At 37.0% G+C, this 24697-nt stretch overlaps 1 protein-coding gene across 1 annotated transcript in view; it reads right to left on the bottom strand.

Annotated features, from left to right (window-relative positions):
- The window catches only part of NET1 (neuroepithelial cell transforming 1), a 119576-nt gene extending 95462 nt beyond the window's left edge, over positions 1-24114 (bottom strand). Inside the window, exon 1 of the mRNA XM_044679746.1 lies at positions 23957-24114. Coding sequence (XP_044535681.1) covers positions 23957-24114 — 158 coding nt within the window. The remainder of the gene's footprint in view (positions 1-23956) is intronic.
- Between the last annotated feature and the right edge of the window lie 583 nt (positions 24115-24697).

Here is a 24697-nt window from a genome sequence, read left to right as displayed (position 1 = left end):
ACACCAATGCAACTACCAACAATTTGGAAATTGGTCTTGTTCAAGGACACATGACAAAACTAGTGGAAACGCGCATCGGCCAAGGGTGGGGGGGGTACGGGAGGGGGGTTGAAGGGGAAAGGAGGAGCATGAATCATGTAACCATGTTAAAAATGAATATTAATAAATGTTAAAAAAAAAATCAGACTGCTTGCCTACTCAGGGAAGAGTGATGAGAGGGAGGAAGGGTGAGAATTTGGCTCAAACTTTTAAAAAATGAAGATTAAAATTATTTTTCATGTAATTGAGTTGAAAATAAAATGTTAATAAGTTAAATGTCAAAAAGGAAAGAAAAATAAAAACCTTTCACAATTTGAAAAAAGATATCAATAAAATTTGTTTAACAAAAAGAAAAAATAAAAAAAAAAATAATAAAAAAAAACATCATTCTTAATTCATTGAGGCTTTTGTTTTCAAATTTGTTAATCTCTTCTTTGATTTTTAGTATTTCTATTTTGGTGTCTAATTCAGGGGCGTGTGTAAAAGGGAATTCTTTGTTCTTTTTGAGTTTATACTTGTGAAAGGGAATCCTTTATTCTCTCTGCCTAGTTGGAGGAACACTTTGGTTAACAATAAGTTAAGTACCCCTATTTTGTACCTCACTAGATTGTGAAGACAGAATTAACTCTCCTTTGTCTACCTTTTGATTGAATTAACAAAAGCCTGAACTAGGTGGAGGAGCTCACAAATCACTTAGAGAATTCATACCCTCAGAAACTCTATCAGCCAGGAATCTGTGAACCCTTTTGATGAGTATTCACCCCTGTAGAAGGCAAGAACTGGTTCTCACAAACACTGCCCCCTGGGCAGTGCTAGACAATTTGAAAACTGTGACTGACCCTGTGAAAAGGGGAAAAGACAAGAGCCCACTAAAAAAAAAAAAAAGGCCCTGAATTTCTGAGGCTAGGGGAGGAACTCAACTCTAAGAAGGAAGCTGGTTTCAAGGAGTTGAACTGTGGTAAAATTGAATGTAGTACACTTCTGTACTAGCAGCAATGTAATGACCCAGGAAAATTCTGAGGTATCTATGGAAAAGAATGATCTCTACATTCAGAGGAAGAACTCTGAATGGAAACAGAGAAGAAAAACAACTGCTTAAACACATGGGTTGATGTGGATATGATTGGGGATGTAGACGCAAAACAACCACACCAATGCAACTATCAATAATATGGAAATAATTTAATATAATCAAAATTATTTATTTTACATTTTGTAATTTTTTCTAACTCTTGCTTGGTTTTAAAATCTTTCCTTTCTCAGAGATCTGACAAGCACACTATTCTGTGTTCACCTAATTTACTTATAGTTTCCTTCTTTATATTCAAGTCATTCACCCACTCTGAATTTATCTTGGTGTAGAGTGTGAGATGTTGATCTAAACCTAATCTCTCCCATATTGTTTTCCAATTTTCCCAGCAGTTTTTGTCAAATAGTGGATTTTTGTCCCAAAAGTTGGGCTCTTTGGGTTTATCATACACTGTCTTGCTGACATCACTTACCCCAAGTCTATTCCACTGATCCTCCCTTCTGTCTCTTAGCCAGTACCATATTGTTTTTTTGTTGTTTTTTTTTAAACCCTTACCTTCTGTCTTGGAGTCAATATGGTGCATTGGCTCCAAGTGACTTGCCCAGGGTCACACAGCTGGGAAGTGTCTGAGGACAGATTTGAACCTAGGACCTCCCATCTCTAGGCCTGGCTCTCAATCGACTGAGCTACCCAGCTGCCCCCATACCATATTGTTTTGATGACTGCTGCTTTATAGTATAGCTTAATATCTGGAACTGCTAGGCCACCTTCCTTCATGTTTTTTTTTCCCATTATTTCCCTTGATATTCTTGATCTTTTGTTCTTCCAAATGAACTTTGTTATATTTTCTTCTAATTCAGTAAAAAAGTTTTTTGGTAGTTTGATAGGTATGGCGCTAAATAAGTAAATTAATTTGGGTAGAATGGTCATTTTTATTATGTTAGCTCATCCTACCCATGAATAATCAATGTTTTTTCCAATTGTTTAGATCTAGTTTTAATTGTTTGGAAAGTGTTTTGTAGCTGTGTTCATATAATTCCTGTGTTTGTTTTGATAGTAGATTCCTAAGTATTTTATATTGTCTAGGGTGATTTTAAATGGTGTTTCTCTTTCTAACTCTTGCTGCTGTGATGGGTTGGAAATATACAGAAATGCTGATGATTTATGTGCATTTATTTTGTATCCTGCAACTTTGCTAAAGTTGTTGATTATTTCTACTAGCTTTTTTTAGTTGATTCTCTAGGATTTTTTAAGTAGATCATCATAACATCTGCAAAGAATAATAGCTTAATCTCCTCATTGCCTATTTTAATACCTTCAATTTCTTTTCCTTCTCTAATTGCTACCGTTAGTGTTTTTAGTACAATGTTAAATAATAGAGGTGATAATGGGCATCCTTGTTTCACTTCTGATCTTATTGGGAATGCTTCTAACTTCTCCCCATTGCAGATGATGCTTGCTGATGGTTTTAGATACATACTGTTTATTATTTTTAGGAAAGGCCCTTCTATTCCTATACTTTCTAGTGTTTTCAATAGGAATGGGTGTTGTATTTTGTCAAAGGCTTTTTCAGCATCTATTGAGATAATCATGTGATTTTTGTTTGTTAGCTTGTTGATATGGTCAATTATGTGGATGGTTTTCCTAATGTTGAACCATTCTTCCATTCCTGGTATAAATTCCACTTGATCATGATGGATAACCCTCTTGATCACTTGCTGGAATCTTTTTGCTAGTATTTTATTTAAGATTTTTGCATCTATGTTCATTAGGGAAATTGGTCTGTAGTTTTCTTTTTCTGTTTTTGATCTACCTGGCTTTGGAATCAGTACCATATTTGTGTCATAAAAGGAATTTGGTAGGACTCCTTCTTTGCTTATTATATCAAATAATTTGTATAGTATTGGAATTAGTTGTTCTTTGAATGTTTGATAGAATTCACATGTGAATCCATTAGGCCCTGGCAATTTTTTCTTAGGGAGTTTTTTGATTTGATTTGAAAATAATTTTTATTATATTTTATTTACATTTTGATTATATTAAATTAAAAAGGTTTTGTACAAACAAAAACAATGCAACCAAAATCAGGAGGGAAACAACAAATTGGGAAAAAATCTTTATAACAAAAAATTCTGACAGAGGTCTAATTACTCAAATATACAAGGAACTAAATCAATTGCATAAAAAAATCAAGCCATTCCCCAATTGATAAATGGGCAAGGGACATGAATAGGCAATTTTCAGATAAAGAAATCAAAACCATCAATAAGCACATGAGAAAGTGTTCTAAATCTCTAATAATTAGAGAAATGCAAATCAAAACAATTCTGAGGTACCACCTCACACCTAGCAGATTGGTTAAAATGATAGCAGGGGAGAGTAATGAATGTTGGAAGGGATGTAGCAAAACTGGGACATTAATGCATTGCTGGTGGAGTTGTGAACTGATGCCAACCATTCTGGATGGCAGTTTGGAATTATGCCCAAAGAGGGCTAAAAAAATGCCTGCCCTTTGATCCAGCCATAGCATTGCTGGGTTTGTACCCCAAAGAGATCATAGATAAAAAGACTTGTACAAAAATATTTATAGCCCCACTCTTTGTGGTGGCAAAAAACTGGAAAATGAGGGTATGCCCTTCAATTGGGGAATGGCTGAACAAATTGTGGTATATGTTGGTGATGGAATACTACTGCGCTCAAAGGAATAATAAACTGGAGGAATTCCATGTGGACTGGAAAGACCTCCAGGAATTGATGCAAAGTGAAAGGAGCAAAGCCAAAAGAACATTGTACACGAAGACTGATACACTGTGGTAAAATCGAACATAATGGACTTCTGTACTAGCAGCAATGAAATGACCCAGGATAATTCTGAGGGATTTATGGAAAAGAACGCTACCCACATTCAGAGAAAGAACTACAGAAGTGGAAACAGAAAAAAAAAACAACTGCTTGAACACATGGATTGATGTGGACATGATTGGGGATGTAGACTCGAAATGACAACACCAATGTAACTATCAATAATATGTAAATAAGTCTTGATTGATGACACATGCTAAAACCAGTGGAAATGCGCGTTGGCTATGGGGGGAGGCTAAAGGGGGATGAAGGGAAAGTAAAAACATGAATCATGTAACCAAGGAAATTTTTTCTAAAAAAAAAAAAAAAAAAAAAAAAAAAAAAAAGCAGTTTAACTTTAAGAGGGATGTTAGGGGCCAGGGTCTTAAGATAAAATCAACCAACCTTCTATAGACTGCTAGGAGCCAGAGCCTTAAGATAAGAGTAGTTAACCTCCTGAAGAGATGATATTGATCATGGGATCAATCAGGCATAGGGAACAATAATTAAAAACTACCCCAAGGACCTTTTTATTGCATTCCTTTCCCCTTAGTAAATGCTGACCTCATTCTGCTCTCACCCTATATATTCTGGTCATAGACCTCCAATAAACGAGCCTTGTATCCATCTAATTGTCTCTGTTTGTCTTGCGCACAAGGTTTTCCCCTCTCTCTCCCTATGGGAACTTAGGTTGCCGTCTCCCGGACCCCCATTGTCTCCGGCTGGACCCGGACAGTGGCGCCCAACGTGGGGCAAGGTGAAGACGGCTTACCGGACAACCGAGAAGCAGCTGCAAATATACTTAACAGGTAGAGGCTGAGCAAGACGCCTTGAGATAAGGGTAAGTTGTCCCATCCCCCATAGGCATTCAGAATTCAAGAGTATTTCCCATAAAAGTGTGTGTAAAATGGGAAAGANTGGGAACTTAGGTTGCCGTCTCCCGGACCCCCATTGTCTCCGGCTGGACCCGGACAGAGGGAAGTCAGCTTCAAAAAGTTGGCTTTAAGAATCACCTTCAGCTTTGTCTTAACCTGTCTCTTGGAAGGAACTTGGGTGAGTGGATAGCTGGCTTTCCCTTCCTGTCTTCTGGAGAGAGTTTAATTCCTGTTGAAGGTCAACAAGTCCTGGCTGAGTCAAACACCAGAGCAATATTTAGTTAGATAGGCTAATGTCTTCTCTACCCTTTTGCATATCTTTGCTTTTACTCTTTCCACCTCTTTTGTAAATAAAAGCAATTAAAGTCATTTCGACTTTGAGCAATAATACTTTGAATAGGCAACCACCACTATTATTTATAATCTTCATATATTTTAGCCAAACCATTAAAACTTAATCCTTACAGGTGTGGTAATTTGTTGAGTTTCCTTTAAGATACATGTCCATTTCAAGGAGTAGTTAGGTGGTTCAGTGGATGGAGAAACAGGCCTGGAGGCAGAAGATCCTGGGTTTAAATTTGGCTTCAGACACTTTCTGGCTGTGTGACCCTGGGCAAGTCACTTAACTCCCATTGCCTAGGCCTTACCACTCTTCTGCCTTGAAACCAATACACAGTATTTATTCTAAGATGGAAGATAAGGATTAAAACAAAAAAAAATGTCCATTTTGTTAGTCTTTTCTTTTTTTTTATTTTACTGATGTAAGTGTTTAAAAACATAAAATTTCCCTTTAGGACTAATTTAGCTGCATCCTCGAATTATCTAATGTTTCTATGATTTGTTCTTTGATTCACCCATTCTTTAGGATTGTTATTTAGTCTCAAATTAATTTTTAATCTTTTCTTTAGTGGCCTTCTAAAAATATAATTTTTGTTGTATTGTGGTCTGTAAAAGATGTTTGATATTTTGATTTTTCTACATTTGGGAGATTCTTATGAGATAAAAAACAATTTTTAAAAAAAGTACCAGGCACTGCTAAGAAATGAGTACACCCTCCTCTTATTCTCATTCAATAATTTTCATGGATTTATCATATTTAACTTTTCTAAAATTCTATTAAGGTCTTTAGCTTCTTTCCTGTTTATTTTTTAGTTAGAATTAGCTATTATCTATTTATTAGTGGATATATTAATGCCCCCACTATTAGTGTCCAGAGACTCTCTCTATACAAGAGAATTCTCTCAAACTTTAAAAAAATAATCCCAATATTACAAAAATTATTCTCAGAAACTGAGAAAGCACTCTACCATGTACATTTCCTTTATGAGACCCAACACCTAAACAGTGAAGGATAAATAAAGGGGAACCAATATATTTAATGAATATCAATTCAAGATTTTAAATTAAAAACATGTCAGATGCAGATTATTAATCATTTATTAGTGTTGTTTGAAACTAGCTTTACATGGCTAAAAAAGTTCTCTCTCTCTCTCTCTCTCTCTCTCTCTCTCTCTCCCTCCCCCCCCCAAACTAACAAATTACTTTGTAAAATGATTTCAAATTTTAGGGTTTGTTCTTGTGAACAACACAGATTACAACAATTTATCCAAGAAATAAGTTACTATAAACAAGCTGGATTTATACCAGAGATGCAAGGATGGTTCATCATTAGGAAAAGTCAACATAATTAATCCTATTAAAAACAAAAAGATTTAAAATCACATAATTATTTCAAAAGGTGAAGGAAAAAATCTTTGACAAAACAAAATATTCATGTATGTTCTAAAAAAAGCCTTTTAAAGTATAGGCATAGAGATTTTTTAAGATATAAAAAACATCATCTGAAATGGCTAAGCACTTTTGCAGTAAATCTAGGAACAAAACATGTCTGCTCTTTCTAAATCAAAAATTTATATGACTCTAGAAATTAGAGAAATAACAATAAGATATATCTAATATTTAAAGATAGGCAAAGGGGATAAAATCAATTCTATTTGTTGATAACAGTGTACTTGGGTTACACACAAAAAAACTAGAGAATCAGCAAATATATTAATTGGGACAATGGTTTCAGAAATGCTGCAGACTATCAAATAAACCTTCTAAAATCAATAGTAGTTCTATATAATTTTTGTTTAAATTTAGAGAATAATTGAAAAGGAAATCCTGTAAAATGAACAAAATATTTGCACATTTATCTACATTTAATATTTGTAGAAGTCTAATTACAGAATTCCTTTAAAAAAAAAACCCCAGCAACTTAAAAAGCAAGAGGAATACTCAGTTATACTGCCCATCCCAATACAATAAAAATTATGATACTACCAAATTTAATTTAGGACTTTAATGCTATACCAGACTATCAAAAGAATATTTTATAGAACTTGATGAATGAAAAAAAATTGGGAGGAACAAAAGATGTAGAATGTCAAAAGAAATAACAAGGAGGAAAGGTAGGAAAAAAGAGAAAATAGCACTTTCAAACTTCATACTATAAAGCATCAATCAGGAGGAAAATTAATATTGAATTATATTTCTTATTAGTAACATTTCCATGTGAAATCATTTCCCCTTTTCCTAAATTAAGACTGAAATAATCTGCTTCCAAGCCAAGATTACTCCCAGTCCTGTCTTAGCTATCACACTGGGACCTTTTATAAATTGTTTAGATCTTAAAAGTGGGGCAAGTTAGGTGACTAGGAGGCTAGTGAGCGAGGCTTAGAGATGAGAGGTCTTGGCTTCAAGTTTGGTCTCAGACACTTCTTACTTCATCATGTAACCTTGGGCAAATCACTTTAACCCCCAACAGTCTTTCGGGGTTACTGCTCTTTTGACTTAGAATTGATACTTTTTACTGACCGTAAGACAAAAGGTTAAAAGAAGATCTTAAAAATACTAAAGGAGAACAAAAGATCAAGAATATAAAGGGAAATAATGAAAAAAAAAAAACATGAAGGAAGGTGGCCTAGCAGTACCAGATATTAAACTATACTATAAAGCAGCGGTCATCAAAACAATATGGTACTGGCTAAGAGACAGAAGGGAGGATCAGTGGAATAGACTTGGGGTAAGTGACATCAGCAAGGCTGTCTATGATAAACCCAAAGAGCCCAGTTTTGGGGACAAAAATCCACTATTTGACAAAAACTGTTGGGAAAATTGGAAAACAATATAGAAGAGATTAGGCTAGATCAACATCTCACACCCTACACTAAGATAAATTCAAAATGGGTGAATGACTTGAATATAAAGAAGGAAACTATAAGAAAATTAGGTGAATGTAGAATAGTATTCCTGTCAGATCTATGGGAAAGAGAAAATTTTAAAACCAAGCAACCAAAATCAAAAGGGAAACGACAAACTGGGAAAAAATCTTTATAACAAAAAACTCTGACAGAGGTCTAATTACTCAAATATACAAGGAGCTAAATCAATTGCATAAAAAAAATTAAGCCATTCCCCAATTGATAAATGGGCAAGGGACATGAATAGGCAATTTTCAGATAAAGAAATCAAAACTATCAATAAGCACATGAGAAAGTGCTCTAAATCTCTAATAATTAGAGAAATGCAAATCAAAAGAATTCTGAGGTAGCACCTCACACCTAGCAGATTGGCTAAAATGATAGCAGGGGAGAGTAATGAATGTTGGAGGGATGTGGCAAAACTGGGAAATTAATGCATTGCTGGTGGAGTTGTGAACTGATCCAACTATTCTAGATGGCAATTTGGATTATGCCCAAAGAGCACTAAAAGAATGTCTGCCCTTTGATCCAGCCATAGCATTGCTGGGTTTGTACCCCAAAGAGATCATAGATAAAAAGACTTGTACAAAAATATTTATAGCCATGCTCTTTGTGGTGGCAAAAAACTGGAAAACAAAGGGATGCCCTTCAATTGGGGAATGGCTAAACAAATTGTGGTATATGTTGGTGATGGAATACTATTGTGCTCAAAGGAATAATAAACTGGAGGAATCCCACGTGAACTGGAAAGACCTCCAGGAATTGATGCAGTGAAAGGAGTAGAGGCAGAAAAACATTGTATACAGAGACTAATACACTGTGGTAAAATCGAATGTAATGGACTTCTGTACTAGCAGCAGTGCAATGACCCAGGACAATTCTTAGGGATTTATAGAAAAGAATGCTACCCACATCCAGAGGAAGAACTGCAGGAGTGGAAACACAGAAGAAAAACAACCACTTGAACACATTGGTTGATGTGGACACAATTTGGGATGTAGACACTAAACAACCACACCAATGCAGCTATCAGTAATATGTAAATAAGTCTTGATTGATCACACATGTTAAAACCGGTGGAAATGGGCGTTGTATATGGGGGAGGGGAGGAGTTTGAAGGGGAAAGTAAAAACAAGAATCATGTAACCATGGAAAATTTTTCTAAAAAAATAAAATATTTTTTAAAAAAAGCACTAAAGGCAGGAATGATAAGCCATGTTGAACTTTGACCCATTTGAAAATAAGGTAGGCCTTTCATGTGGCTGGGGTATACTGGTGTCTACCTGTTGAAAAATTCACCAATAGAGACTGTCCTGGGAAGTCCAAAGGACAAACTGTCAGGTCAATCAGAAAGAGAACACACCTCCCTTTAAAAAGGAAAGTCAAGGCTCACTTGTGGGTTTTTTCCCCATGTAGGAGGCTAGCAAAAGATCCATTTTTTGTTAATGCGTTTGTATGCACCTATTAATAAACAGTGTTATTCTCAGGGAAATGGCCTCATATTCTTCACTGGTTAAAATTTGGAAATAAAAGTCATCAAAATCATGTGATGTCAGTTAGAGATTAGACAATGAACAATCAGAAATAATGGAATTCAATAAACCAGTTGTTTGATCAACTGGAAAAGATAAAATTCTAATAAAGAACCCTCTATTACATAAAAACTTCTGGGAAAACTACATTAGGCTTTGACCAACACAATAAAATATATTCTACAATAAATGTAAAGTAGATATACAACTTGAATATTAAAGATCATATTTGAAAAATAAAATAGATAATTTTGATTATATGAAATTGAAACTTTTCTGCAAGAACAAAATTAACTCATCTAGGATAAGGCAATTGCATCAGATTTCTCAGATAAAGATTATCAAGAAAAACAGATAACTAACAAAAATTAATGAGACCAAATTCCATTATCCAATAGATAAAAGGTTATGGAATATGAACTGTTTTCAAATGAAGAACTGTAAGCTATTAATAATCATATGAAAGAATGCTCCAAATCGCTGGAATATGAACTGTTTTCAAATGAAGAACTGTAAGCTATTAATAATCATATGAAAGAATGCTCCAAATCGCTAAAAAGAGAAAAGCAAATCAAAACAATCCTGAAGTTCTAACTCATGCCCAGAAATTTGGATGGTCCTCTGGGAAAGTTGGAGGAAAAGGGCTAGAGAGAAATTTAGGCAATGTTAAAACAAAAGACATCAAATAAAGTTTTATGTTATTAATAATAAAAGGCACAATGCTATATTCTGCTCTGGTCAGATCACATCTGGAGTAAGAACAAATCTGGAAGCTACATTTTTGGTAGAATACTAATAAGCACCCAGAGGAAAATGATGAAGATAGTAAGGAGCTTTGAATCATGCCAAGTCTGAGGATTGATTGAAGGAATTAGAGATATTAGCTTAAAGAAAAGAAGACTAAGGAGGAATATGACTACTGGGTTCAAGCATCTGAAGAGCTGTGGAAGAGAGATTAGACTTGTTTGGTTTGATTTCAGAGGTAGAATTAAGAAAAATAGACTGAAATTATAAAGTGGTAATTTAGGCTTGATTTAAGGCAACACTTAACTATACCTATACAAAAGAAGGAAGGATGGGCCTCCTTGGGAGGTAATGGGTAGGATCCCTACACACAAAAAGCTGGATAACTTGTAGAATGTGCTATAGAAGGGTTCCTTATTCAGATAAACTTTAGCCTACTAATTTTAAAATTCTGGGATATTTTTTTTTTAATTTTTTTTTTAAACCCTTAACTTTTGTGTATTGACTTATAGGTGGAAGAGTGGTAAGGGTAGGCAATGGGGGTCAAGTGACTTGCCCAGGGTCACACAGCTGGGAAGTCTCTGAGGCAATTCTGGGATATATTTACAAAAACTTAGATATATAATAAATCAGGTTTGGGGGATTAAAGAAAATTTTGGTTATCTAAAAATTATTTATGTAAATACCTTATTCCCTTGATGGTATGGCTAAATGAGGCTGTTAGACTGAGAAAAAAACATAGCAGGAAAGGTTAAAAAAATTTAGCTTACTAAATATAAAGCAGAAAGTCATATTCAGGCATATATAGGTATTTCTATTTTCAATAAAAAAAATTTTTTAAAGGGATGGCAGGGCAAATTAGGAAGAATTTAAGTTTGAATGGAAAAGCAAAACTTCATAAACAAAATTTAAATTCACTTCCTTTAAGAAACCTAGTCCTAGGGGGCAGCTGGGTAGCTCAGTGGATTGAGAGCCAGGCCTAGAGATAGGAGGTCCTAGGTTCAAATCTGGCCTCAGACACTTCCCAGTTGTGTGACCCTGGGCAAGTCACTTGACCCCCATTGCCTACCCTTACCACTCTTCTGCCTTGGAACCCATACACAGTATTGACTCCAAGACGGAAGGTAAGGGTTTAAAAAAATTAAAAAAAAGAAAAGAAAAGAAAAGAAAAAGAAACCTAGTCCTAGACTACAGCAATGGATTAAATTCATTCTTCCTAAGGTTACCTTTCCCTTAAGTTATTTGTTTAAAAATAAAAAATAGGAAGAAAACCATAGAAAAAAGCACACATGCCTACTTTTGTTACTTATAATGAAAATAAGTGAAAAAAGAGGGGGTACATTTGACATATCCTGAGTCAGGGCTCAATAGCTTTTATTTGTATTTAGATGAGGAAACCAATTTTTTCAGCTTTTTAAAAGGGGAAATAAAGGAAAAGAAAAATACAGCATGTTATCAACGGTATTATTTTCCATCCTCAAGATTCATACTAGGGATATTGAGGATCTCAAATAAACATTTAAAAGAGCTCGGAGAAAAAGAACTTATATCCTGGACTGTCAAAGATGGCAGGGGTGAAAGTTTCTGCTCTACCATATCTACTTTTGACTCTACAGTGATCCCTCACCTTTTGTGGGAGTTACTCTCAAGATAGATGAAAATCCCCAAAGTAGCAGGAGAGCAAAGAGACAGATGCTATAGTCACTGAGCCAATCAGCACCCAGGATACAGAACACAGCGCTGGTGAGGGGCACCCATCGGTCCCCAGCTGTTGGTTAGGAGTTAGTTTAACCCTTCCTACCCACCCCAGGAATGTCATCTGTCTTAAGTCAGCTCAACTTTCCTGAGAGGTACAGAACGGGTGGCCTGAGGCCAAAGAAACAGAGTAAGCCAGCCAACCAGCCACTCAGGGAGGCTGAGCCTCTACGACTCCTGACAGCTGAGCACAATAGGGAAGGCCCCCTAGGTCCCACTTCTAGGGGTGCTGCCCAGCATCCCTGGTGTCCTCAGAAGTGTCCAATGTTGTGCCCGTCTTTAAGGACTCATAGGTTTCTGCTCCTGCCAACCTGCTCTGGCCTATTCTCTCCTCTTTGTTCCATGTAATTCCCCTGTATACCAGCACTCCAGCCCATGCATATTCCAGCCTAGTCCTACCTCCCCCAGGCTCCCACCCTAGCACCTGTTCCTTCCCCCTCTTCTGCCTCTGTGGGTAGCCTCCCAGATCGGGGGAGCCCCTGCTATGATCCATCCCCCCTTTGTTCTTGCCCCACCAGCCTGGCTGGGTCTACAGGTCTCATTCCTCCTCAAGGCAAGCACTTCTGAGCCAAAGATGGGGGTGGGAGGGAATTGAACTCCAGGTACTAGAGCTACAGGCCTCAGTCCTCCAATCAGTGTTCTGTCCACTGAGACTTCCTGCCCCTGAGTTTGTCCCCATCCCAGAGATTTGGACAGAAAGGCATTCTCCCTTCTTAGCCCTCCTGTGCCACAGGGGCATGATGCTCAGTCCTATAGTCCAAATACCTAGCCTGGGCTCAGCTGCTCTTTCGGTTGGGCAAGGGGGGGGAGTTGCTGTTGGATTTTTCATTCAATAAACTGGTGGTTTCTTATTAAAAAAAACCCCACAACATAGCAAAAACTCCATGATAACAGAGTTAGATTAAAAACAAAAACAAAAACACAATAAAGCCAGGATAAGTGAACCACAATATAGCAAGAGACAACTGTATATTCTTTTAACCCTAAATGCAAACAAGAAGTGAAACCAAAGGTATTATAGGTACAAAGATGGTTAAAGAGCCTGAAGGTCTTTTTGGGTCCCTCCTCATTTTTGTCTGAAACTAGCATAATGCTAAAAACTTCTTTTCAAATTGTGATACTAAAATTACCTATAATTCTAAGAGTTTTAAAATTACAATTTTTAGTTCCTGTGGCAACCCAGTATTGAGGACTTTTCAAGTCTAATTTAAATTACTCATATAATAAGTGATTATGAATATATTTTGAACATTGTTATAAGATTTAGATATTAACCTAAAAATGCTTTTAGAAGAAAGTATCCTATATTAGCACCTGAGAACCCAGTTTGAGGAAAGATGACAGAGCTCTACATCATCATGGATTAGTGGTGACTTCATAGTATATGGGTAAGGTATAATTAGGCTGGAGATAGTATTCATGTACTTCACCCACCAAAAAATAGCTGTAAAGGATGAAAAGTCATAAGGTGTAACTTTAAGAAAAACATCCTACTAAATATCTAAGCACCTAGGAGTCATTACAAAATTGTCATCTGCCTTTCAAGATTTGTGCTATAAGATTCTGCAGGCTCACTAGAATGTATGGATTATGAATCAGAAAAATGTGGTCACTTCATTAAAGAAAACATAAAATGTAGCTTTGTATTGTGTGCCTAAAAATTACATTAAACAAACTATGGTAAACTTTGTTCATGATTTTCTTCCCCCAAAAGATTATTTAGCACTTGAGCTTTGAGAATTAAAAAAAAATTTGAATTTTTCCCTAGAAAAAGTGAGTATCTTTATTTTTTAAAGTCTGGCTATGGATTGGTCACTGAAAAATTAAAAGAATAATTAGCCACTTATAATACAGTTCAACAGATATGAACTCCTTAATCTTAAACATACACAAAAAAAAAAGAAATGAAAAAGAAAAAGAAAAAACCTCAGAAAGGAAGCTGTTTTCTCACAAACCATGGAGGAAAAAAAAGTTAATAAAATTCGGTTTCTAAAAATTAATGTCTATTGCCACCTAGAGGAAAATGAATCAAACTACTGCTTATTATGCCCTGAACTACAAGCCATAAAAATAATACCACTCAATCTTAAAATAAATTTAGAAGGAATCTTCTATTTTTTAAAATTAGCTTTTATAATTTTCTAGAAATTAGGGGAGTTTCTTTTAATAGCTATGACTGTACAGCAAATAATTTCTCTTTTGGTTTTTTTGGATTGAGGTTGTAATTTCAATGGGTTACTTCACTGGTGTTCCCACTGTGGAAACTCTGCTAATGCAGAATTCTTGTCCTTCTTTAGGGCAAAACATGAAAAATATAGTAGTACATCATATATAATTGAATAGTGTTATAAGATTTGCAACATAATACTCTCCCAATAATTCTGTAAAATATATATATATATATATATAATATTTAAAGTATTATCAACTTTTTATAGATGAAGAAACAGCTTCAGACTAGTTAAAGGGCATGTGCAACAAAGCTTTGGAAGAAACATAGGTAACCTAAAATAGAGGTATTCACAAGGGAGATGCAAGGGGCCTGTTTCTGAGAGAAAACATTCTGAGTTCCCCTACTATGTGGGTAGGAGCAAATTCTTTCCATTGGCTATGTAGCCAGAACTTTAAATCGACCTGTCTTTAAACTACCTGACAGAGGCACAGTAGCTCTATCTTTCTGGTGGCATCAAGGAATGAAGGTCTCATTCACCTACAAAATGGGCACCATATACTGCCACTATCCCTTTCTCCTTAGACACTGTGACACCAAATGGGTTTTGGGTATTGAGGGTGCTTCAGTTCTTGATGCAGAAGGCAGAGTCCTCAGGACTCTGGGAACTTGAGTCACGATAACCTTGGAGCCCAAGATTTAAGCCAGATGTTGCGGCTAGCTCAGCACAGAAATCCTTAGAAGCCAGAGTGCAAATCCCAAGACGTGGAAATTTGGACGTGGAACCCACTGTGTAATGATCTACTGGAATTGAGGTAAGCTGTAACCTTAACAATTTTTTCCCCTCTCTGGAGACCAAGGAAGAATAGGAAGAGTATAAACTCTCACGGTGTTGGGAGAGGAAGAAAAGATCTGCATATTCTTAATATCTTTGAAGTAAATATTCTTTTGGATAAATGGAAATGAAGTGATTGGACTTTTAAAATTAGTAGAATATGATCAATGGGAGGCTTGAGGCAATGACAAAGACTAGCTATCCCCCAAACTCCTTAAGGATACTGGAGAACAGGAAGAGGAGTAACATGTAACAGACTTGGCTTATAGGTGGTGAGGGTACTGGTTTCTGGGGAAGATTAGGTTCACAGTTTAATTTAGTTTCTATATAGCAAAAGATAGCAAACTATAGTCCAAAAGGTAAATATTGCCTTCTACCTCTTTTTATATGATATATATATATTCATATTCTTGCATGCATTTATATGATATAAATATTCTTGTATACTAAGTATATAAACATTCTTTAATATAAATAAGTATATAAATATTCTTGTATACTAAGTATACTACTTGTATACTATTCTTGTATACTAAGAATATTTTGATAATATTAGCATCTGACCTAGAAGCCTGGGTTTTCATGGCTCAAGCTTCTGGGTCTGAGGACTTCACCTCCTGCATCTAGAACTGAAAAAGAAAAACGAAAAAACCCCTAACTGTGTTTCTTGAAGCAACAGAGGAAGAAACAGAAAGGAAAAGAAGTTCTTTCTTCCATTCAGCTTAGTACACAGTGTTCATCTTGTGGGAGGAAAAGGCCTTCATCCCTGAACTGTGTAGATTTAAAGATAAATATAAAGATGCAGACAGTTCTAATGATGGAGGAAGCTAAAGGAAAGAGACTCTTTCCATTAAGATATACAAAGTATATCTTATTCCAAATGCAGGTCCCTGGCATCTCCCACATAGATCCTCCACATGAACTGAGTTGGGTATGCATCAAAGCAATTGCACAATCCATATACTCATTTACTAGGTATACCAAGAGTAAAAGAGTATAGAGAGAGTAAAAAAGCAAACAAACTATAGAGTTCCCTTAGCTCAGAAAGCTGATTAAATACAAAATAGATGGAAAGAACAGGAGAGGTATTTTAACAACTTGGGAGAAACAAGAAAGTCCTCTGGTAAGAAATGGTCTTTAGCTTATCCTTAAGGGGAGTTCCAAGAGATGGAGGTGAAAGAACTCAAGTCATAGGAATGGAGAATAGCCTGTACAAGAAACAATTTTTCAACTCAAGACAACTTAGAAGGTTAGCAGGAAAGGTGTGATCCCAAGGGGGTGAAACTGGAACACAGTCCAGAGCAAGTAATACTCTGACAAAACAGCAGAAGGTCACATCATGGTAAGACAACAGCAGAACCTGGGGACAATTGAATCACCAGCAGATGATAATGAGGAAGGACAACTAATCAGAAGGTGACTGACTACATAGGTCCCTTTGCTGACACAGGGTGCAAGACTCTTTTGCATTGCCCATACACAGAACTGGGTCCAAGAACTGGGTTGCAGTTCCAATGCAAGTTCTGCAGTTCCAGAGTTTCAGTCACAGAGGAATGGAGACCCTGGTCATAGTTCCAGAGAGGAAAAGATTGATTGTGATTGTTCACAGATGAGAGCACAGACCAGGAGAATAGAAAATGTGCTTTTCCTAAGATCATATCACCTTGGAAGAACTGAAAACTTACAGACCTCTAGAACGAGCTCTGAAAACAGCTGCACAAAAACCTGATGCTTGGGACAGTGCCCCCGCCCCCCAACAGAACCCAACTTCAGCACAAAATCAAAAGTCAAGAAATATGCTGGAAAAATGAGCAAACAACTCATATTCTTAGTATATTCTCTACTCAAATTTTATCCTATTTATATATCAGTGTTAAATGTTGAATCTCCTCCCTCCCTATCCCCTGAAGGATTCACTTCAGTATAACAGCTGCCTCTCCCCTATACTATTGTCCAGAAACTTGAAAAACTTGAACTTGAAAATGGGTATCAAACTGTACATCCATTCCTCTGACTTTCCCCCCCCGCAAACAATCTTATGTAAAATTTCACATGCTGAAACAAAATATCTCCTACTTAAGAATCATTCTTAAAGCAGAAGGTTTTGATTAATGTTATCCTATTAGTAATGTAGAAAACTGTTCAGTGATGTATTCTGTTTTCCATAGCTTTTATTCATTTTTCCAATACTACTGCTTCCTTCATTCAGTGTCCTGTATCATAAGGATATACAATATGCTCATGGACACAGCTAATCTTTTTAAAAATTTTATTATTAACAATATAATGATAATCAAGTAAGCATAAAATAGTCAAGTTGTGCATAAAACTGAAAAATTATACAGTCCATTTTAATGAAGTAGAATCAAGAAAATTTAGTTAGTCTTCAAAATAGAAGAAAACCTGCTACAACTCTAGCAGGAACCCAGAGAATGTAAAAAACTCCATAAACTAATGTCTAGCTCATACTCACTCAGAACCCCATCCCTAGACCCACTATACAACCCATAATTAAGGTGCAAGGCTACACTAGCCAATTCAACCCATGGACTTGGAACAAAATACAACTCCACATCCAGTTTCTGCTCTTCTGCCTGCCTCTCTTTCCAGTGCCTTGAAAATCCAAGCTTCAAATTATATGGAAGCATTCTGTGCTATCAAAGATCTCTGCAGTGATGAACACAGAGAAAGAAAGAGGTAAGGGGCAGCTGGGTAGCTCAGTGGATTGAGAGTCAGGCCTAGAGATGGGAGGTCCTAGGTTCAAATCTGGTCTCAGACACTTCCCAGCTGGGTGACTCTGGGCAAGTCACTTGACCCCCATTGCCCACCCTTACCACTCTTCCACCTAGGAGCCAATACACAGAAGTTAAGGGTTTTAAAAAAAGAAAGAAAGAAAGAAAGAAAGAAAGAAAGAAAGAAAGAAAGAAAGAAAGAAAGAAAGAAAGAAAGAAAGAAAGAAAGAAAGAAAGAAAGAAAGATAGAAAGAAAGAAAGAAGTAAGACATGTATCTAAGCTTGAAATAGATCTCTTCTCCACAATCCATTCCCATCTTCAAACAGAGCTGCAGAATTTCAAACTAAACAGACTAAGCCTTAAGGAAAGAACCTAGTACTCCTGCTAAGTCACTCAGGGCAAAGACCTAGTTTGGTGACCTGTGAGCTGTCTAGTGTGGGAGCAGGCTAAGACATTTTGAGATCCAGGCTTCCAGGATATGAATATCAGATAGGAGGAAATTGGGCAATGGGGGAAAAAAAACAAAAACAAAAAAGACTGAAATTACCAAGGATTTCAGAAGGAAGAAAATTTACAAATTCCAGGTTCTTAGTTTCCATAGAGTTTATTAATAATCACTTGAATAGAGAAAGTAGATAGAGATTAAAGTCTATTTTTCCCTTCCTTTATCTCCCTGCACTAAAAAAAGAATTTGGAGCAAAATACACTGTGGTACAATCAAATGTAATGGACTTCTTTATTAGCAGCAATGCAGTGATCCAGAACAACTCTGATGGACTTATGAGAAAGAAAGCTACTTACATTCAGAGGAAGAACTGTGGGAGTAGAAACACAGAAGAAAAACAACTGCTTGAACACATGGGTTATGGGTTGATGGGGATATGATTTGGAATGTAGACTTTAAACAACCACCCCAATGCAACTATCGATAATATGGAACTGTCTTAATCAATGTAATATGTAAAACCCAGTGAAATTGCACATTGGCTACGGGGAGCAGGGGGGATTTGAGTGGGGAGGAAAAGAACATGAATCATGTAACCATGGAATATTCTTAAAAATAAAAAATAGAAATACAAAAAAATAAAAAATAAAAATAAAACCAACCTTGTTAGTGATTTCTTATTGACAGCAGTATTCCATCATAATTACATACCACACAACTTATTCAGACATTCCCCATTTGATGGGCATTCCCTTAATTTCTAGTTCTTTGCTACCACAAAGAGAGTTGTTATATTTTTGAACATTTAAATTTTCTTTACATTTTTCACAGATTACCATTGGGAATACACCTAACAGTGGTATTACTGGGTCAAATGAAATATATAGTTTTATAACTTTGGACATAAGTTCAAACTGCTCTCCAAAATGGTTGTATCAGTTCACAATTCTATCAACGGTGTATTAAAGATCCAATTTTTTCACATCCGCACTACTCCAGCATTTGTCGTTTTCTCTTCTATAATTTTAGTAGATCTGATAGGTGTGAGATAGTACTTCAGAGTTATTTAAATTTGCATTTTTCTAATCAATAATGGGGCAGCTAGGTGGTACAGTGGATACAGCTGGGCCTGGGATCAGGAAGATCTGAGTTCATATCCAGCCTCACATTTACTGTGATCCCGAGGCAAGTTGCTTAACCCCTATTTGCCTTAGTTCCTCATTGGAATTGGCAAACTACTATAGTATCTTTGTCAAGAAAACCCCATGGAGTTATGAAGAGTCAGACATTACTGCCTAACAACAATCAATAATGACTTAGACTGGGGGGGGGGGGTAGAGGGGAGAGGATGTGGGGGTGGTGAAGGGGAAAGTAAGAGCATGAATCATGTAACCATGTTAACTTTCCTAAAAAATAAATATTATTAAATGTTAAAAAAAATAATGACAGACTATTGTGCTAGAAGGAATGATGAAACAGACGATTTCAGAAAGAACTGGAAAGACCTACATGAACTGATGCAGAGTGAAAAAAGCAGAACAAGGAGAACATTATACACAGTAACTGAAACATCGTGAGACAATCAAATGTAACAGATTTTGCTCCTAAAAACAATGCCATGATCTAGGACAATTCTGAGGGACTTATGAAAAAGAATACTATACACATATAAAGAACTGTTATGGAATAGAAATGCAGAAGAAAATATATAATTTATCAATTATGTATTTGGGTATATGATTTGGGTTTTGGTTTTATAAATCTAGCAAAAATGAAAAATGTCAAAATAGGTTTTGAGTGATAGATAATACATTCAAACCCATTGAAATTGCTTGTCAACTCTGGATGGAGGAGAGACAAAAGGGGAGGGAGGCAACATGAATCATGTAACCTTGGAAAACTTATGTGTAAATGTATACCTGGAATAAAATAAAATTAAAAAAACTAAGGACTGATCATTTTTTCATATGACTATATTATACAGCTTTGATTTTTTCCAACAACTCATATTCTTATAAATTTGACTTGTATATATAGAATGAGGAAAATATTATCAGAACTTAACCTAAAAGAGCTGTTGTAAGGCTCAAATGAGATAATTAGTGTAAAGCATTCTAGAAACTTCAAAATGATAAAAAAAAATGTTTACTACTATTAATAAGACATTTTTCATGGGAACAAATCCTGTAAAAATTTAGGAAGGCAGCTGTCTCTGCAGGTACTGTATCTCTACATTCAGAGCTATTTAAGATTAAAAAAACAAAGTTCTTGCCACAAGGTCATGTGTTTCTGTTTCCAAAATGTAATCATTCATGGGAATGATATGTTAGATTCATTACCTTCAGCCTTGGTATTGTACCCTAAGGGCCACTGGGCCTTTATCCTCCAGTATGTGTTGTCTCCTCCTGTTTATTTATTTATTTTTTAAGCCCTTAACTTCTGTGTATTGGCTCCTTGGTGGAAGAGTGGTAAGGGTGGGCAATGGGGGTCAAGTGACTTGCCCAGGGTCACACAGCTGGGAAGTGTCTGAGGCCAAATTTGAACCTAGGACCTCCCGTCTCTAGGCCTGGTTCTTAATCCACTGAGCTACCCAGCTGCCCCCTGTCTCCTCCTGTTTAACTATGAACTATTTTAACCTTTCTATCTCTATCCACAACCCTTATCAGAGTCACTGGCACATATTATATATATTTAAACACCTTTTCATTCATTCATTCATGAATCCAACCATGAGGAACCTTCATGGGAAGTATGCCCTATAACATCCCCAACAAGTGGTCATCCAGTCTCTGAAGGCTTCTAATGAGGACCTACATACCACCAGCAATTGACCTGCTCATTTTATAGATGAAGAAATTAAGGTCCAGAGAGGTGAAAGGATTTATTCAAGGTCACTCAGATAAGTTGGTACAGGAACTAGGGTTAGAACCCAGGTTCTATCTAATTTCAAATCTAGCTATCTTTTCATCACACTCCATCCCAATCCACTTTTGGATCTCCCTAAGCTAATATGGAAGTTTTTCCTTAGATGGAATCTTCTGAGTCTTAGTTTCCTCATGTATAAAAAAGGGTTTTGGATCTGATAACAGACATGTAAGGTCTAATTCTATTTTAAGTCTCACGAAAAACTTCAGACAAGTAAAGAAAGATCTAAATAATTGGAGAAATATTAATTGCTCATGGGTAGGAGAGTCAATATAATAAAAATGAGTATCAATACTACCTAAATGAATGTACTTCCTCAGTGCCATACCAACAAAACTATCATAGTATTTTTTTTATAGAGCTAAAAAAATAATAAAATTTATCTAGAAGAACAAAACATCAAGAGTGTCAAGGAAATCAGTGAAAAAAAATATGTTAAGGAAGTCAATCTATAAGTCAAACTATATTCAAGGTAGTAATCATAAGAAAAACCTGGTTCTGGCTAAGAAATAAGGAGTGGTGGATCAGTGAAATAAATTAGGTACATAACATACAGTAGTAAATGACCATAATAAACTTGTTATTCATTTATGCCCAGCTCTCCATAGCCTAGAATGGGGATTTCTTGGTAAAAATACTGGAATGGTTTGCCATTTCCTTCTCCAATGGACTAACGCAGAGAGATTAAGGGACTTGACCAGGGTCACACAGCTAGTAATAATCTAAAATCAGATTTTAATTCAGGTCTTCTTGACCCCAGGTCCAGTGCTTTATCCACTAAGCCATCTAGCTACTTCCGCTATAATAATCTGATGTTTGATAAACTCAAAGATCAGAGCTTTGCGAGCAAGAATTCACTATCTGACAAAAACTGCTGAGAAAACTGGAAAGCAGCCTGGCAGAAACTAGGCATAGATCACATCTCATAAAAGGTGATATCAGAAGACAATTAGGGGAGCATGTAAAAAATTACCTGTCAGATCTGTGGACTAAGAAAAATCACAGGAAGTAAAGTGGATAATTTTGATGACATGATTTTAAAACCACCAATAAAGCCACTTCAAGCAAAATTAGAAACAAAGCAGGAAACTGGGGGACAAACTATAGCAAGTTTCTCTGATGAGGGTCTCATTTATCACATATATGGGGAACTGAGCCAAGTTTATAAAAAATAAGAACCTTTCAGTGGCTAAACAAATTGTGGTATGTGATTGTGATGGAATGTTATTGCTCAATTGTGTCTGACTCTTCCTGACCCCATTTGGGATTTTCTTGGCAGACACTGGAGTGGTTTGCCATTTTCTTTTTCTAGCTCATTTTACAGATGAAGAAAGTAAGGGGGGCAGCTGGGTAGCTCAGTGGATTGAGAGCCAGGCCTAGAGACAGGAGGTCCTGGGTTCAAATCTGGCCTCAGACACTTCCCAGCTGTGTGACTCTGGGCAAGTCACTTAACCTCCATTGCCTAGGCCTTACCACTCTTCTGCCTAGGAGCCAATACTCAGTATTGATTCTAAGATGGAAGGTAAGGGCTTCCCCCCCATCTTCCTCCCCCAAAAAAAGTAAGGCAAAAAAGGGTTAAGTAACTTGTCCAGGGTCATACACCAAGTAAGTATCTGAGGCCAGGTTTGAATTCAGGAAAATGAATCTTCAGGATTCTCAGTCAGACACTCTTATCCACTGTGCCACTTAGCCACCCCAAATGATATATTTAAAAAAAAAATAACCCTTACCTTCTGTCTTAGAATTAATACTGTGTATTGGTTCTAAGGAAGAAGAGCAGTAAGGGCTAGGCAATGGGGGTTAAGTGATCTGCCCAGGGTCACATAGCTAGAAAGGGTCTGAGATCACATTTGAACCCTGGACCTCTCATCTCTATGCCTGGCTCTTAATCCACTGACACACCTAGCTGCCCCCTAAATGATGGAATATTAAGAAATATAGCAATGAGGAGGGAGATGGTTTCAGAAATACCTAAGTTGATTTATACAAAATGATGCAAAGTGAAGGGAGCAGAACCAGTAAAACAGTGTATACAGTAACAGCAATATTTTAACAATGATTAACTATGAAGGGTTTGATTACTCCAGTCAATAAAATGAATGATTTGAGACAGTACCTCAGAGGACTCATGTTAAAAAAAAACCTTATCTACCTCCAGAGAGAACTGATGAGTGAACTGAATACAGAGTGAAGCATACTTTTCAGTTTTTCTTTTTTTTTTTTTGCAACATGAATAATATGGAAATATTTTGCATGACTTCACCTGTACGAATGATATATTGCTTTCTTTTCTGATGAGCGGAAAAAAGAAAAATTTTGGAACCTCAAAAATTTTTAAACATTAAAGTAAAATAATACATAAGAACATGAGAACTCGATTAGATAAAAGACATTTATGGTTCCATTCCGTTTCACTGCTTCTATTTCATTAGGCTAGGATCAGAGAACTGAAAGGAACCTTAGAGGTCAAGTCAAATTTTTTCATTTTACAATTGAGGAAACTGAGGCTGAGACGTTAAATGACAGTTGACAAGTGTCTAAGACAGGATCCAAATCCAGGTCTGGATTCCCAGCACAGTCCCTTACCCAATAGGCCTCCCAGCTTCGGTGATGGGCTCCTTCCATTCTTTAGGGTGGGTGGGCGCCTCCTGGCCCTTAGTTCCCCACAGAGGGCGTGCCGGTTAGGAGGATCCCGCGGAGATCCCCGCCCAAAAGTAAACAAGCCTCCTTCACCTCTTCCCCAAGCCTTAGCCACCCTCCACCCCAGAACTTCTTGCAGACACCCACCTCCTCTGATGGTCCGGGCCGGGGACGGGAACGTCCGGTCCGGCCTCGGTCTCGGCTGCGGCGCCCGACATCTGAGACCGCCGGCCGCGCCTCCGAGGCGGGGGCTGCTCGGACTCCTGGGCCGCGCTCTCCGCCGCTGCCACCGACTCCACCTCCATAGCTGTGGGAGAAGGAGAGTTGGCAAAAGGAGAGAGACTGGGGCGGGGGCCCGGGGGGGGGGGCAAGTTCCCCGGAACCGAGAAGAGCAAAAGGAAACCGGGACTGGCCGAGGCCTCCGAGGAGGGAATAAGGTTTCTGTCAGGAGGTAGTCACCATAGTCAATATTAGGGGGTTTGAAAATGGCGGCAGAGCACCGGTCAGCAAATCAGCGAGACCCTGGAAGGCGTTGCTAGGAGATGCAGGAGTTCCCGCCTCCTATTGAGCCGAGTATAACCCGAGGCGGTGCTGTGGCTCCTCTGGGAACTCTTTAAAGTTGGGGGGAGGGGAGAGGCAAGAGCGGGAAGAGAAGAGAAAAGAATGGGGAGGTGAAGAAGAGAAAAGGAGAGAAATTAGTTAATATAATTAATAAGTTAATAAAGAAAATGAAAACGGTTGGCAGTTTCCATCCATTCTCATTGAACTTACAACCGCATTCATCACCAGCTCTTACGTGAATTTCAAAAGAGAAAGTTATCTCAGAGACGATCTAATTCAATCCATACCTAAGCAATCGATTAATTACTAAGTTTTTAAGAGTTTATT

The sequence above is a fragment of the Gracilinanus agilis genome, chromosome 5, assembly GCF_016433145.1.
Source record: "Gracilinanus agilis isolate LMUSP501 chromosome 5, AgileGrace, whole genome shotgun sequence".
Lineage (NCBI taxonomy): Eukaryota > Metazoa > Chordata > Mammalia > Didelphimorphia > Didelphidae > Gracilinanus > Gracilinanus agilis.
The sequence above is the reverse complement of the archived record's forward strand: the minus strand, read 5'-3'. Positions and strand labels throughout refer to the sequence as shown.